The sequence below is a fragment of the Symphodus melops genome (assembly GCF_947650265.1).
Source record: "Symphodus melops genome assembly, chromosome: 6".
NCBI classification, from domain to species: domain Eukaryota; kingdom Metazoa; phylum Chordata; class Actinopteri; order Labriformes; family Labridae; genus Symphodus; species Symphodus melops.
In genome coordinates this window covers 5,515,871-5,532,454 of record NC_136696.1, presented here as the reverse complement: position 1 = coordinate 5,532,454, position 16,584 = coordinate 5,515,871, and the positions used below count along the sequence as shown (strand labels likewise).

Sequence of the window (16,584 nt, the reverse complement as noted above, 5' to 3'; positions counted from 1 at the left end):
GCTGCGGGTCAACGATCATGACACTGTCTCCAACATGTTTTGGGAGTCAGACCACCACTTCTGCCGTTTCTGGAGGTCAGGCAGGTAAGATCTAACAAAACGCCTCCAAAAGTGGTCAGCCAACAGTTGACTGTGTCGCCACCGCCGTCGACTGAGGAGCTCTGACTCTGGGTAAACCACCTGTGGCAGTGATGCATCTGGCCGCCCCATCAGCAGGATGTTGGGGGTAACAGGATCAAGGTCTGCCACATCAGAGGAGGTGTAGCCTAATGGTTTGGAATTGAGGATCCCCTCAATTTCCACGAGCAATGTTTGGAGGACCTCTTCCTTGAGGGACTGAGATCCAATGATGACTCGGAGGGCTTGCTTGAGTGATCTTATCTCTCTCTCCCAACAGCCACCAAAATGGGGAGCACTCGGTGGATTGAAGTTGAACTTAATCTGCTGGGGGGCGAGTAGTGCTTGAAGTTCTGGCTGCAGTGAATGGAATGCCTCTTGTAGTTCACGCTCTCCTCCTTTAAAGTTAGTGCCCCAGTCGGAGAGTAACTCATAAGGCTTGCCACGCCGTGCCACAAACCTCCTCATAGCCATGAGGAAGGAGTCTGCATCAATGCTGGAGAGGAGATCCAAATGCACTGCCCTCGTGGTCATGCACTTGAAAATGATTCGGAGAGTGACTGCTGGGTGCTCAATGGGGCGGTGCTTGTAAGAAAGCATGTCTAAGGAGCAATTCCAGAGGAGTCCAAGAGCTAGTTCAGAGGTGTTTGGTTGACCTTGAGTTATCCACAGCTCTGTCTTCTCTGATCTGATCTCAGTTGGGAGATGAGATATAACAGAAGGTCTATTACTAGCCCACTGCCTCAGTTCAAAACCACCACTTGCTAGAGTGTTCTGCAGTTTGTCGACGAGGGCTTTGGCTTCATCCTCTGATTTCAGACTTCGTAGACAGTTGTCAACGTAGAATGACATCAGGACTGCCTCTCTGATGTCCTCACCTTCGATACTGTGATCAATGGCATGTTTCTGGAGAGCAAACGTGGCACAGCAGGGAGAGCAGGTAGTGCCAAATGGGAGTACTCTCCATTCGTAGATGTTGGGCGGCTCTTCGCATTTCAGGTCTCTCCACAAAAATCTAAGGAGGGGTTGGTCTTCAGGGAGCAACCTGACTTGGTGAAACATGCCCCGAATGTCGCTACTGAGTGCAACAGCATGTTCGCGGAATCTTAGTAGCACTGCCAACAAAGAGGGTCCCAGGGTTGGTCCTGGGAGTAGGAGCTTGTTCAGGTTTGTGCCTTTAAACTCGAATGAGCAGTTGAAGACCACTCTGTGTTTCCCATTATGGGTTACCATGTGGTGGGGGATATACCAGCTGGTTGGAGTGTCTTCAGTGCCATGTTCCAGCTTCTTGATGTAGCCTGCAGTGGCCAACCTTGTAATTTCGGCGTTATAGGCCTCTGCTTTCTCTGGATCTCTAGTCAGTCTTTTCTCTGTGGCTCTGAGCTGAGGCAGGACTGCCTCCTTGGGTGCCTTGACTGGAGGCATGTTCTGAACACGCAAGAGAGGAGTGGCATATCGCTGGACACCTTCTATATTGACTCTTACGGTTTTGCCCTCCAGAAGAGCTATGGCTTCCTTGTCCTGTTGTGAGCGGGTGCAGGCCTTTTCACTTCTCCAGGGCAGGCTGTCCAGTTGCCACAGTCTCTCAACATGACTGTAGATGTCTGCTTTTGGTGACAGAATAGAAGTGAACAGGCACTGCTGTTCAGACAGACAGTGTCTTAATCCCGGTGCTGGGCCTTGGAGAGTCCATCCGAGGCGGGTCTTTACTGCTGCAGGGCCTCCAGGGGGGCCAAGGTGTACTGGTTCTATTGGTGTGATCAAATGAGGGTGATCAGAGCCTATCAGCAAAACGGGTTGTACAAGGTGCAACGGCTGCAAGGGCATATCTCTCAGGTGCCTGTACTTCTTCTGCAGGGACTCAACTGGATGTGTGTGTTCAGCTAACCCTAGGCGTTTTGCAGTAAAGGCTTTGCTGATGGAAAACACACGATGTGGTTCCGCTGCGGGGGAAACAGTGAAGGAGACCATGGCACCATGTAGAATCTGGAGCTCTTGTCTGACAGTTCTGAGAGGGAGGTCCTCAGGTTCTCCTCAGAGGCCTAGTTGTTGGGCTGCTGACTGGAGGAGAATAGTACGTTCAGAACCATCGTCCAGAATGGCATAGGCATCCAGAGTTCTATTGCCATTCCTCAACACCACCTTGCTGATTTTGAGAAGGACCTTGCGTCCCTCTAATGGTCGATCTATGTACAAGATTTCTTCCGTGGCCGTGCTGAAGGGTTCTTTCATGCGCTCCATCTTCCCTGAAGACTGCTCTTTACCGTCTTTGGCCCGGTTGTTGATGTCATGTAGGGCTAGGAGGTGTCTACTGTTACAGCTTTTGCAGAGCATCTTGAGATTACATTCAGCCGCCCGGTGGCCTCTGCCACAGCGCCAGCAGCGATGGTTATCCTGAATCCAGGTCTGTTTCTGGCAGGAGCTGAGCATCTTAAAGTTAGCACAGTTATTGAGGGAATGTTTACTGTTATCACAGTAGGGGCAGTATTTATTACTTGTCTCTGTGGAGATTGGTAGTGGAGCTGCCACCTTCTGAGGCATAGCTGCGGTGTTCATAAGAACTGCTGAAGGCCATGAAGTAGACTTGGAGATCTTCGGTTGTCCTTTGGTCTTTGTCTCCTTCTCCCTTGATGAGCTACTGCAGAATCGGGTGTTGTCTTCCTGCACCTGAAGTTCAAATTCGAGCCAATCAGCCAGGTCAATGAGAGTGGGCACAGGCACCCTGTGGGGGTGTACGGAACGGCGGAAATGGGAGCGAAGATCATGTGGGAGTTTACTCAACAGTCGGGAGACATGTGAGCCACACTCTAGTTCAACTGAGCCTTTTCTTCCAAGTTGCTCCAACATGCTCACTAGGGAGCGCACACGCAGGGCAAACATTCTAAAGGCACGTGCATCGCCACTTGCAATGTTAGGCCCATCCATCAGTTCAGCAATGCGTTGTAAAGCTAACTGGTGGGGCTGTCCATACTGCATCTTGAGGGCTTCCATGGTATCGGTAAATGGATATTTGGAGCTGCAGTAGGAGTCAGCAATTAACTGTGCCTCTTCAGTCTTAAGGTGGTCAACAAGTATTTGATACTTGAATCTCTCAGAAGCATCTCGAGGAAGAAGATTGTCTAGGGCAATACTTAGCCGGTTGAACTCTCGGGGGTTCGGGTGGCTCATGTCAGGGATTGTGGGTGTTGGGCCCCTGTAGGTCCGCTCCTGTCCACCTACTGGGCTTGGCGTTCGGTGACGGGAGTGACGAAGCCTGTGGGGTGTACCCAGCCTCCTGGTTGTATCATCGCCCTCACGTGGCGTTAAATCTCTGCGTGGTATTGTCCTGTAACGACGCTCTTCGCTTTCCTCACTATCTGAAGAGCTAGGGTAAGACTGTCTATGTGTTTCTACACTGATGGGTTCGCGTTTGCGATTTTGCGTCTGCTGCTCTATGTTAGGAAGGCTGGTTGACTTTAGCTGTTGAGAAGAGCGGTCCGACTGCAGCTGCTGGATCAGAACTCCTAAGTGTTCTACTTGTCTGTGGAGCTGATACGAGTCATGGGAACTCTGATGGCTGAGCTGCTCTAGCTTAATCTTACTGTGCTCCTTTTCATAGCGAAGTCTAGCATTCTGCAACTTAAGCTCCTCTAATTCGTTAAAGAGTGCTGTTTTCTCAGGATCAATTGTCTGATAGTCTCTTTTAGGAGGCCATTGATCTTTAACTTCCCACCGTGAAGAAGGAACTTCTTCCTGACTGATAGGTGACGGTGAGCGCTCTCCGCCACATGCATTGTCTTCATCAATGTCCTCTTGATGAAGAGGAGTAGCAGCTGAAGGAGGAAGGTTCTCTGCATGCTGGATAGGGAATCCTGAGAGGTCATAATCTTTAAGGTGTGCAGGGAGGGATGACTTCCTCCTGACACGCACACTGCGCTGTTCTTCTGGCAACCTGGACATCTTTATCAGTGGTAGGATGGAACTCCGGCTCGAAGGACCATAAAAGAAAGATCAGCTGACTGAGGCTTCACTCAAAACTTGTGTTCAGAAAAAAATCCAACCACCACTGGTGTGAATGTGTGAATCACGCAGGAGTCGCAGGTTCCAGTTATAACGGTTTAATAAAAAATCTTGAAAGGGTGTACATACACAGGAATGTGTAACATCTCTTGGCTGTGTATGTTTATGAGTGTGTGTGTGTGTGTGGTTTCTGAAAGGAAATAAACAAGAGAAATATACAAAGTGTTAAGCTAACAAATTCCTTTCAGTATAAGAAACTAAATGACATTATATTCCAACATAACATGCTTAAGATAACAAATAATGTTGGAAAGGTGCACTAAACAATTCAATGAAGCAATCAAATAAGCAGAGGCTCATTACAAACTTGAAAACTCTCTACGTCAACTCACGTGATCATAAAGATCCATATAAACATCAAACATCAAGTGGCTAACTCTCACTTTCGATGATTTAGCATTGATTAACTTTTAAATATACTCACATTCAGTGGACGCACACAAAACGTGAAAAAGAACAAAGCAGCACCCTTTCTGTTACATTGTCATCCTTGCAACTAAACTTCAAACTCTCCGGTCTCTCTCCGTCAAAACACTGACAGACACTACGGAGCCGGAACCTACCACTGTTGTAGGGGAGGTTTGGAACAGTCCAACTTGAGCTGGCCTTTTTAACACATGTGATTAGTACTATGCCTGTCTGATAAATTATAATTAGAGGTGTTATGCTAGAATGTTTATAGCCCACCATCTGAAAGATGTAGACTCATCTAAAAAAGACATAGCCTCCATAAACTTCCATCTCTTCTTCTGCTTTCCGCCTGCCTGACCACTCTTCACATCTCCTTCCTCTCTCTTCTTTCTTACGTACGTGTCCCTCAGATTTTTCCACTGCTTCTTCAATTCCTCAACTGAACAGTAACAGAATTGTATTATGATTAGCTCTGATTAGACACTCGCTGGTTTATATCATGTTACTATCAAACAACAGATCACACTGTTGTCAGTACAGTGCTGTATTTTGCTGTAACATAGATTATATTTAAACGACAAACATCTGTAAAAGAGAAATCCAGGAGGATCCTATACAGAGTAGGACTCTATTATCTCCCGATGGGGCAGTTTAGCCCAGACTCAGCATCTGTTGAGTCCTGTCCACTACAATTAATCCATAAACACACTGCATAAAACTAGTCGTCCTTTTGTAACAGCTGAGACACCTGACAAAACTTTAAACAGTGACAAAAGATCATTTTGGAGTTAGCGGAGAAGGTTAGCTTTGTGTCGGCTATCGTTACAACAAAGACAATTCACATCAGTATGAGCTTGATTATACACACACCGTCATCACATTCAATCTCCGAAGCTATTCTCCTCCAAACATTGTCTTTCAAATCGTTGTCTTTGTAGTGTTTGTGTCTTTTATCGAAAAGAACCGGGTGCTGTGAAACAAAGATGACTAAGCGATCCGCCATGTTGAATGTTTTTGTATGTGACGTGCCAACAACGAGCGTTTTCATTGGCCAGATGTGTACTCGTCGCAAGCGAAACTTTGTAGAAATCGACCTCGGTCCGAAAAAATAAAAGCCGAAATTTCGCTCAGCGACATAACGTTGCTGATGTGAAAGCGTGCATTGACAAACAATAGGTTCGAAAAAAATAAATAACGTGCGAAATATTCGCGCGAAAAATACGCGTCTGGTGTGCAAAGGCCTTTAATGTGAACAAAATGTTATGTCTGAAAGGTGTATATGTATCACTTCTTCCAGAACAGGACCCTCACCCAGGCCACAACTGGACCTCACCCAGGCCAAAGCAAGACTCTTCCCATGGCCAAGCAAGACTCTTCCCATGGCCAAGCAAGACTCTTCCCATGGCCAAAGCAAGACTCTTCACATGGCCAAAGCAAGACTCTTCCCATAAAACATACTACACATCTCATGAACAACAAGATTTTTGTCTTTTTCCTTTAAAGTTTGTCAAATCACTTTAAAAAGTAAACTAGTGAAAATTGCTGCTGTAATTCGATTCTTTTAATAAGCCATGTAACTTGCTTTGATCCAAGGTTTTGGACAGGTATGATACTGGTGTGTGGCCACAGCGTGCACATCTGATGTTGCTCACAGTGGTCCTTAGTGTGCTCAGGGAGCTTGTGTGTATGCCCAGACACATGAAAAATTAGAGGGAACATTGCCTGTGACTTCCTCCTGTTCCTCCTCAATATCAACATTGCTCTGAGTGCTATAAAAAAAAGCATGTGATTAGTACTATGCCGGTCTGATCAATTATAATTAGAGGCGTTATGCTAGAATGTTTATAGCCCACCATCTGAAAGATGTAGACTCATCTAAAAAAGACAAAGCCTCCATAAATTTCCATCTCTTCTTCTGCTTTCCGCCTGCCTGACCACTCTTCACATCTCCTTCCTCTCTCTTCTTTCTTACGTACGTGTCCCTCAGATTCTTCCACTGCTTTTTCACTTCCTCAACTGAACAGTAACAGAATTGTATTATGATTAGCTCTGATTAGACACTCGCTGGTTTATATCATGTTACTATCAAACAATAGATCACACTGTTGTCAGTACAGTTCTGTATTTTGTATTTAAACGACAAATATCTTTAAAAGAGAAATCCAGGAGGATCCTATACAGAGTAGGACTCTATTATCTCCTGATGGGGCAGTTGAGCCCAGACTCAGCATCTGTTGAGTCCTGTCCATTACAATTAATCCATAAACACACTGCATAAAACTAATCGTCCTTTTGTAACAGCTGAGACACCCGACATAACTTTAAACAGTGACAAAAGATCGTTTTGGAGTTAGCCGAGAAGGTTAGCTTTGTGTCGGCTATCGTTACAACAAAGACAATTCACATCAGTATGAGCTTGATTATACACACACCGTCATCACATTCAATCTCCGAAGCTATTCTCCTCCAAACATTGTCTTTCAAATCGTTGTCTTTGAAGTGTTTGTGTCTTTTATCGAAAAGCACCGGGTGCTGTGAAACAAAGACGATTAAGCGATCCGCCATGTTGAATGTTTTTGTATGTGACGTGCCAACAATGAGCGTTTTCATTGGCCAGATGTGTACTCGTCGCAAGCGAAACTTTGTAGAAATCGACCTCGGTCCGAAAAAATAAAAGCCGAAATTTCGCTCAGCGACATAACGTTGCTGATGTGAAAGCGTGCATTGACAAACAATAGGTTCGAAAAAATAAATAACATGCGAAATATTCACGCGAAAAATACGCGTCTGGTGTGCAAAGGCCTTTACTGTTCATAAAACTTTGCTCTTATCTTACTCAAATATCAAAATGACGTCATGAAACTCTTCACTTGTTAGTAACTTATTTCGGACACGTGAGCTGTATTTCTGATAATGAACATACCTGAAAAGAGGAGAAATAATCACAAGAGTGATTCAGGTCTGCTTCCTCATCAAGTATACACTTAACAGAGTAGGGACATGCATCAGGACTTTATTTAGCCACAATACTGTGTTTTAGTGGAATGACTTGGTATCCATCAAGAATGTATAATACCAAAGGACAGAAGTCAGGCAGGTCAATAATGCTGATATGATGTGCAAACGAGTACTTTCATTAAATAATAATCGGTTAAATTTTTTTTTTTACATTGGTAATTGTTTTGTTGTCCACATTTTTAAAAAGATGACGTTTATGAAGGCTCTGTGCTGAAACACGTCTCGTTGATCCGTAAGCTGCTGCTCAGATCAAGCATAGCCTACTTTAACACTAGAACTGCCCATTCTAACGCCCACTCCCAGCGCCGCGACAGTAGTCTATCATTTCATTGTGCTCAGAAGCCTGAATAAAATTGACTGAAGTTGTTGTTTACTTGTTTTCTCTAAATCAACAAAATACTTGTCACAAAACCTAAAATGTATTCTTTATTTTATGTACCCAGAACACACATTAGTAAAGCAGTGTTGTCTCTCCCTCTCTCTCTCTCGCTCACTCACTCACACAGAAACACAAACACACACGTGCCACGTTTGTTTGTTACCTGTAGTTTAGTTTATAATAGTTGTTTGATTGAGTTTCATTGATTAACTTGATGTTGCTTTGTTAAATAAATTCTGTTATAATTTAAAGAGCAGTTGTTTGTGATCACTGTGAATTTGCTTTGTGACTTATTAATTATTAATGGTTATTATATTGGTATTTAATTAAATAATTTGAGACTGATATTTGTAATATTTTGGTTGTTCCCTGTTTACAGGGTGGTGCACCAAGGTTTATTAAACTCAGTTTAATAATAATTATTGATTTATATTAATAATTAAATAAACTTAATTATTAAATTTATTTTGACAATCAAATTTTATAAAAAAAACTAACCGTTGGTCAGGTATTCACTCCTGAAAACCACAACAGCAGATTGTATTGTTTTTATATTGAGATTTAGTAGTAAAACTCAAACATGCAAAACTAAAATGATGTTCCTTTTGCTTCCTTCCGTCTACACCGCTCTACCTTCTACCATAACCTCATCCACTTTTCCAAATGACTGGACTCCTTTCCCGAATCAGAAGAGTAAGCATGAATCACACACGATCATGACTTTGCCATCAATACATACAAATCTCTCGTTTTGCTGTTGAATGTTTTCTAAAGCCTATAATTTACATGTAATACTGCAAACTGTGCTATTAAACCAATAAGGACCACTGTGATCACATTCAAATAAAACATGGAGTCATAAACAATTTAGTGGTTATTTTGTCTAAATCAATGCAATATAACTGTCTATGCTGTTACCTGACTGCAGTTAGACACTCTTCATGCCGTTACACACACACACTTCATCATTAAGATGGATTACTTCTTTATACTGTAAATGAGCACTTGAAATGTTTTTTTTTAATTTTTGCATCAAACTGTAAATACTGGGATTGGCCCTTAGTAGTTAAATGATTTCTTTTAACTTCTTGCAGCATGACAGGAAGGTCACCACTTGTTTGGGTCATCAGGAGCTCACTGATTGCAAGGCTGCTGGTCTATTTGGAGACCCATGGACTGGACCCAGATCTGGAGACGGATTGCCAGATCATCTGGGATGGGAAAGGTGACCGGCGTTGGGAGCAGCTCCTGCCGCTTCTCCTCTTCAAGCAGGCCGCAGGCCTGCCTGACCCGGATGTAATGATAATTCACCTTGAAGGGAACAGCTTCGGGCAAGGTCACAATCGGGTTAGCCTAATGCGTCGTATGAAGGCAGAAATCAGGGAAATCCAACACCTTTTTCCCTAAACCAAATTGATGTTTTCGGACATCCTCCCTCGCTGGAACTGGAGGGGCCAGACCGCTCGAAGTGGACACGGCCTTGAAAGATGCCTATTTGGCTAAATGGCTAAACGGGGTTATGTCTGGCTTCATGACAGACATCGGTATGGCTTGCATTAAGGCATGCCAACATTGGCTTGGGTCAATTACACAGGGATGGGACGCACCTAAATTTAGATGGGAATAAGTTATTTGCCCGAAATATTTCCACCGCCTTGTCTTCAGTGCTTTGATGCTCATGACTCACTGCACCCAAAGGCTCTTTTAAGCATTTCATATTGTTAATGGCTAAGTAAACATGTAGGCATAGTGTGTTATTCGTTTTTAAGGGTTTGTTCATTAATAAAAAAAATAACAATTGTCAGCCAGTTTATTTATGGCATTGTGAGAAGGGTGAAAAGGTAAATCCATTATACCTGCTTTCTCCTGAACTCTTAATCTGCTGTTCCTCATTCTTACTTTGACGTTTTTGTTCTACAGGTTACTGGCAATCATACTATTGAATAAAGAGATAGAACACTTTGAACACTGTCTAACAGATTATTCATACAAAAATGGGTTTGGGTTTGACAGAGATTCCTTCATTTTGTCTCAAAGATGTGTAATTGTCAACTGTTCCTCGTCATTACTCTCAAGGTAAGAGCAAACTTTAATGAGTGCCTGCTCCTGATCTTCATTTTTGGGCCGGCCAGACTTTCTGCGCTTTGCCTCTGGGACTTTCTGGAACTGTATTGGTATGTTGTATCCGTTACGAAAACTACTACTGCATAAGTGGTGGCAAACAGTCTGCAGCATGTAGATCACGGCCATAATATGTAATGATGTAATAATGTTGGATTTTAGATTAAGTAAAATGGTATACTCAGATTTTATTTGTAAAAAAGACAAAAAGCCTGGGAAAAAAGACAGAAACCGCTGTTAAAGACTGAACTGTGACTGGAGAAACTTTATAACATACTGAGATGCTGAACCACTGCAACTGAATTCTCCGGTGTCTTATAAGCCCCACCCTCATGGGTTGGGCTTTTTCGTGTGTGCATGACACGAAAATAAATTCCATCAGTCAATCATATACACTGCTGCCAACATTTCAATTAATCTCACTTTTATACTCAAAAATCTCTATAGAGGATGCATTACATATATATTACCTTTTTCAAATAAAAATGAGTGACCATTTTAGTGGGTTCACGTGTAGGCCTATGTTCGGGCTAATTCACAGTTTATGATTTTCGTGTGTGCATTACACGAAAATAAATTCTATCACTCAGTCATATTCACTGTGCTGCTAACATTTCAATTATTCTCACCTTTAAACTAAAAAACATCTATAGATGATGCATTACACATATATTACCTTTTTCCAAATTAAAATGAGTGACCATTTTAGTGGGTTCACGTGTAGGCCTCTGTTCGGGCTAACTCAGAGTTGTCTATGATCAAAGTTATACAACTTGAATTTAAGTTACTTTTGAGTGCAATAACTTTTACATACAATATCTAGTTTGTGTTTTAGCAAAAAAGAAAAAAGGTGTGTCCAAAAACACACACTGAGTAGGATTTACATGACAGGCTAAATCGGTAATTTGTTCACCCCAAACAAAGAAAAATCCTTACAATGATCCCACAAAATCCCGTACATACATTTGTAATCATGTCAGTGCAATTTTGACAAGTTCAAAAAATTCATAGGGGTTAAAACATGGGGTTAGACACCAAGATTACTTTGCTAGGTCAAATAATGAAGGGGTTTCCTGCCCATCTTGGACGCCATCTTGAAAATTACACCTTTCTAGTGGTCTAATTTTGTTTAACTTTTATTATGTTAAGGACACCTAATACTACAAAAAAACAGTTGAAAAACCTTTTGTTAGAATTTTTTTAGAGTTAGGTGCTTTTTTTTCATATGCAGCCGCCTTTGATGCCAAACAGGCTTTATGCTTTGCAGAGTGACCGTGCTGCGAAGCCTCTACAGCCCACCTCTATAAACTGGTATAGTAATGACGTGTTTTTGTAGGCCAACCCGAAAAAATGGCGCCGGTGGTTCCTACGAAAATTCGCCCATGGGATTTTTGCTTTGGATTTTGGATCATTGCTGAAAATAAGCTCTGTGTCAAACACACGTTTCTGATGCGTTGCTGTTTTGATAAGCGGGATAATCTTTACAGATGAACATCATTTATATGAAATTTGAAGAGTTAATGCAGCCAAGAGAAGTAAAAAGTTAACGTTATGCGCTAGCGAACTACACCGCGGTCGGTTTATAATGACATCACGACCGTTATGCTTCATCGATCTAATCAGCGGATTTGACAAGATAGCTAAACGTTAGCTTAATAAGTTGTTTATTAACCTAATATTTACAAGAGCACTGAAAAACATGACTAGAGGCTGTAAGGAGGATTAGGGAGAGAGTTCCCAGCGTGATGACGTGTAATGTCTGCAACAACCACTGTAGTTTCAGTTAGCTACTTGTTAGCAACCGCCGTTTAAAGTTCACGTAAAAACTTTAAAATTCACAAGTGGGATCTTAGCGCACATAGTTTATCTCGTCTAACAAAACATCAACATCTCTTCAGCTTGTGTTAACCACAGACCTTATTTCAGGCGTCTAAACACAAACCCATTCAAAATCCCCATTGACTTTTAGTGGTTAGAACCACAGCGCTGAAATGCTAACTCACTTCCTGGTTTTAGGACTCAAAACTACACCAGTCCATTACGTGGCTGGAGCTGTACTGTACCACCATCACTAATCACGTTTTGTTTGACTGATAGCTGTGCTGGTAATGAACACCATGAACCTGATAAGAAGTTGTCGTGTGATCGCTTCAGTCTGCTGAGACAGAACCAGAAGTGAGGGGTTACACCAGTGGTGTCCAAACTTTTTTTCTTGCGGGCCAAAATTGTTGTGTTAGAATCGCTCAGGGGCCACAGGGTTTGTTTTTTTGTTTTTTTTAAATATTGGAAGGAACTTTTTGTATTTTGACCTCTTCATAAAATAATGTAAATACACAATAACTAATTGCAGTGGGGAAACTGTTGTTAGAGTTAGAGTAGTCAGGCTTTTATAGGTCTCCCTCGCTAACATGAAAAAGAAAAAAAGAATGAAATGTGCCATCTGATGAGGCCTGGGGCCAAAAACTTCTGATTCTTCGATTTGAAGTCAAGGGCCACAAATGGCCCCCGGGCCGCACTTTGGACACCCCTGGGTTACACCAACACATTTGAAAAGACAAAGAGGCTCATTCCTATGCACTCTGCAATGTAGAACATAGCCTCTTAATATAGGTCATCATTTTTAGGATTTCAAGTGTTTAACTGTGTTTTTCAGCTGAACTAAGTTATATATCGTTTATCTACTGCTCTTAGCCTGCTAAGTATCAACTGGTGCTAGCTTACAACATGAGCACACATTTTCCTTTGGTAAAAAAAAAAAAGTCGGCTATGTGAAGCTTACCTTGCAAACTTTCAACTTTCCGATTCAGATCCTCAAAAAAGTTGTGTTAAATAGTACAATCCTGTGTTTTCCACTCTGCAGATGTTTCTGCTCTGCTCATGTTCTTCGACTCACTCGCTAGTTAGTGACGTTAACTGCAGCAGTGAACTAGAAGCTTGCGCTTCTCCCTCCTCCCGCCCTCAAGTTATTATCCAATCAGAGACAAGCTTCAGCTGCAAACCTTAAAGTTCAAAATTAGGCAAGTAAAAGACTCCTTGTCATGCAAGATCACTACAAATCACACTATAGGCACAACTCGAAAATACACGCCACGCAACAAATTTGTGGCGTTTTTCAAACTGTGGTTTCACTCAAATCCGATCCTCGAAATCCGATCCGATCAGCTCACAACCAAAAAAATACCATTAGATAAGGGTATGATTTCTTTGGATAAGTTCACTGTTAAGAGTCACTGAGAGCTGTAGCTGAACAATAATAAGTAGCTCCTTTTTGGTCATGTCAGAGTTATTAGGAGTCTCCGGCAGTGTTCTACCTTGAGCTTTCCTCTCTTCCTCTTGCTTCATGTTTTCTGATCTTCTCTCTGGTGTCCCTTTACTCAACTCATCAGACTGCTTTTGCCTGCTGTTGAAGGTGTGTTCTGTTTCTGCCTTTCAATAATCCTATCCACCATGAACATCTTGAAATGTTCTTCTTACATTATGTATGTTGTATTCTCAATAAATTCAATAAAAGTCAAAATCTTTCTAGCTTGGGTTAAAGCTTTTAGAATCGCGACCGTGTTTACTTTCGGTTTTAATGAAATGAAAATTAAAGAAAAATACGAGGAGGACATAACAGAGCTGTCAACCTCTGTCTCTGTCTCTCTCTCCTGTTCGTCTACTGTGTGTATAACCACAGTCTATGGTATTACCCCTCCCCTCCCCCTGCTCTGTGACGACACAGACGCCACCGCACATCTTCACCAATGATATCCGGCTTTAACAGAAAAAAGACAAGAAAAAAACTAATCGGCTCCCATCTGGCTCCCGATGACGAGCCGGCTCCTGTCGTTCACTATAAAGAGCCGAGTCTTAGAGCCGTTACGTTCGCGACCGACACATCACTACCACTCATTCTGACTCCTCTCCCTCTACCTTGTCCTCATCCAGGCATTCCTCTCTCTTATCCTAGTTGGCTCATCTTCCTCTCCCTCTTGCAGGCATTTTTCTCACTTTGTTTGTGTTGCTCTGTTCTTCCCTTTCCACAAACGATCAGCACAAAGAGCTGATGTTTTACTTTATACACCTCAGTTTGTTCCCCAGATGGGAATCAGCTGTGATTTATGTATTTAAATAACTTCAATCTGTCATATTCCCTGGTTAAGGGTTTAGTTTATTTCTGTCTCTTCTTGTATCATGTCCTGTGTTTGTGTTTTACTTTGTTCTTGTCCTCAGTTTCTGGTCTTGTGCTTTTTGTTCCTTGTTTCCCTCCTGTCTGATTACCTGGTGTCTCACCTGTGTCTTAACTTCACCTCCCTCTTCTGTCAGGTCTGTTGTCTACATGTCCTTCTCCTCAGTGTTTTCCACTCCGCTGATTACCTGATGTGTCTAACCTGTGTCTTGAGAACTCCACCCCCTTTTTCGGTATATAATGTCTGTGTTTTCCCCTCACTCTTTGCCAGTTCGTTTTTGTCTCCATGTCCTTCGTTCCTAGTGTTGGCGTTCCAGTTTATTTCTGTCTTTACTCCTGATCTGATTTTGTTAGTTTTCTGACCACGTCTTGCCTGTCGATTTTGTACCTTAGCTTTGGATTTTTGTCTACCGACCCTTTGGACGAATTAAATGGATTTTGAAACTGCCTTTTGCCCTGGAGTCGTGCGTTTGGGTCTTTTCATCTGATCCGTGACACAATCAGCTGTTTCTCAGTAGCAATGGAATAAAATACTGGGTATATATGTGTGTGTCAATCTGAAATCCGAACAGCTATTCACTTTCGCTTTAGTTTGTAAGTTAGGTTTAGAAGATGGTGTTATCTGTTCTGAGTCTGATGTACCATTTGAAAGCATTTGTAAGATTGGCAGTACAAATCCATTGTTTTGTTCTTGGTTGAGGTTGTATGTAAAAGGCAGATTTGTTGCTAATCATGTTAAGAGTTTAGTAAAATTGTTATTGATAAAATGGTCATCACAATCATAAAAACATTTTTTTTATCCAATTTCAACTTGAAAAGTGATTGATAGTGGGATCCCGGCTGTGAAAGGACCTAGTGCTAAATTCTAAAGCAACAAATTGTGTTATAAATTTAATGTGTATCTGCCCTTTAGGTTTAATTGAACTTGTGTAGAAATAAAAATCAATAAATCACCTGATGGTGATACTAAAGGAAAAGGCCGAGGAGACAGAACAATTCCAAACAGTCAATCTATGAACTCATTAAAAGCACATATAGGATATTAAAACCAGCTGTCAAGATGCCTTAAACATTATATACAAACTCTAACCAACTGAATTCACCGAAATACATCTACAAAAGCACTGCATAATGTTCAGGTACTTCAGTATTAACTCTTAATGGAGCTCAGCGTAAGTTCAGAGAGGAAGACTGGTGTTGTTCTTTCATTCATTTACCTCTTCATTCATTCTTAAACCACACCCCCTACTACGACCTCTATGAGTGCATCCCAAGTGTCTTATTTGCACCGAGTGTCCTCCGAGTTGTCTCCTCCACTTGCGTCTTAGTCCCGCCCACCAGAGATGCACGGAGGAAACGAAGCCGAGGAGAGAGGACCGAGGAAATCAGCTTTAAGACACATGAGACGTAGTTTCCTCGACAGCGTCACATGATGCGACATCAGCTGATTACGTTCAGCTGTCAATCAGCCGAACTGCTGTTTATGTCCCCACAAACACGCACTGTATTATTTCTAATCAAACACACACACTGTATTATTTCTAATCAAACACACAGTTACAGTGTTTAGTGTTTTTACCTGATAAAACACCTGAAGAACAACCTGCAGTCTGCTCATAACCAAAAGGACAGTTTCTACTGACTAAAAGATTTCATTTTGAATTGTCTATAATTATTGATTATTATTAAACAGTTTGGACTGAACCTAGCCTGTATTTAGACAACAAACTCTGTATTTTATAAACAGATATTTATGTGTCAGGATACTGAAAATGATTGATTAGAATCTAAATGATGAAACGTTCAGAAGATAAATAAGTGAGAATATAAAACGGACTCCTCTTCATCAGACTCTTTTTAATCCCAGCTCATCACAGACCAACTCTTTACAAACTCACTGATGTTCATAATCTGTTTAAATGTCCGACACTCCGTTTAGCCTCTTTTTAATGTCCGTCTTTTCTCCGGTATTAAACTCTGCTCATGTTGAGAAATTTCACTGAAGTCTGACCCTGTGCAGCGTCCAATCAATGAGTGATATACGAGAAGGGGGCGTGTCTGTCAGTGAAAAGACTTCCTTGAAGTCGGCTCTCGTGTCTCCTCGGTCATCGCTCCTCAGATCAGCCTCCTCTCTCCTCGAAGAGCTTTGGGACGATCCTCAACATGGCGGCTTTGGAACTACTTCCGGTTCGGCCGAGGACCGAGGAGACTGCAAATAAGACACTTGGGATGCACCCTATATCTCTCTCTCTCTCTCTAGCGAGCAGCTGATCACGGGCGTGTATTTTCCTGGAATTAACCAACCAGACTC

The 16,584-nt window shown here is 42.1% G+C and overlaps 1 protein-coding gene across 1 annotated transcript; it reads right to left on the bottom strand.

Moving 5' to 3' along the window:
* Positions 1-2,151: 2,151 nt before the first annotated feature.
* On the bottom strand, positions 2,152-4,791 carry LOC306825828 (uncharacterized protein; the record flags this gene model as incomplete). Its single annotated transcript, XM_079346782.1, has 2 exons — positions 4,657-4,791; positions 2,152-4,558 (listed from the first exon to the last, which is right to left on the bottom strand). The coding sequence occupies exon 2, from the start codon at positions 4,054-4,056 to the stop codon at positions 2,152-2,154; it is 1,905 nt and encodes a 634-aa protein (XP_079202908.1). The 5' UTR covers positions 4,057-4,558; positions 4,657-4,791.
* Positions 4,792-16,584: the final 11,793 nt, after the last annotated feature.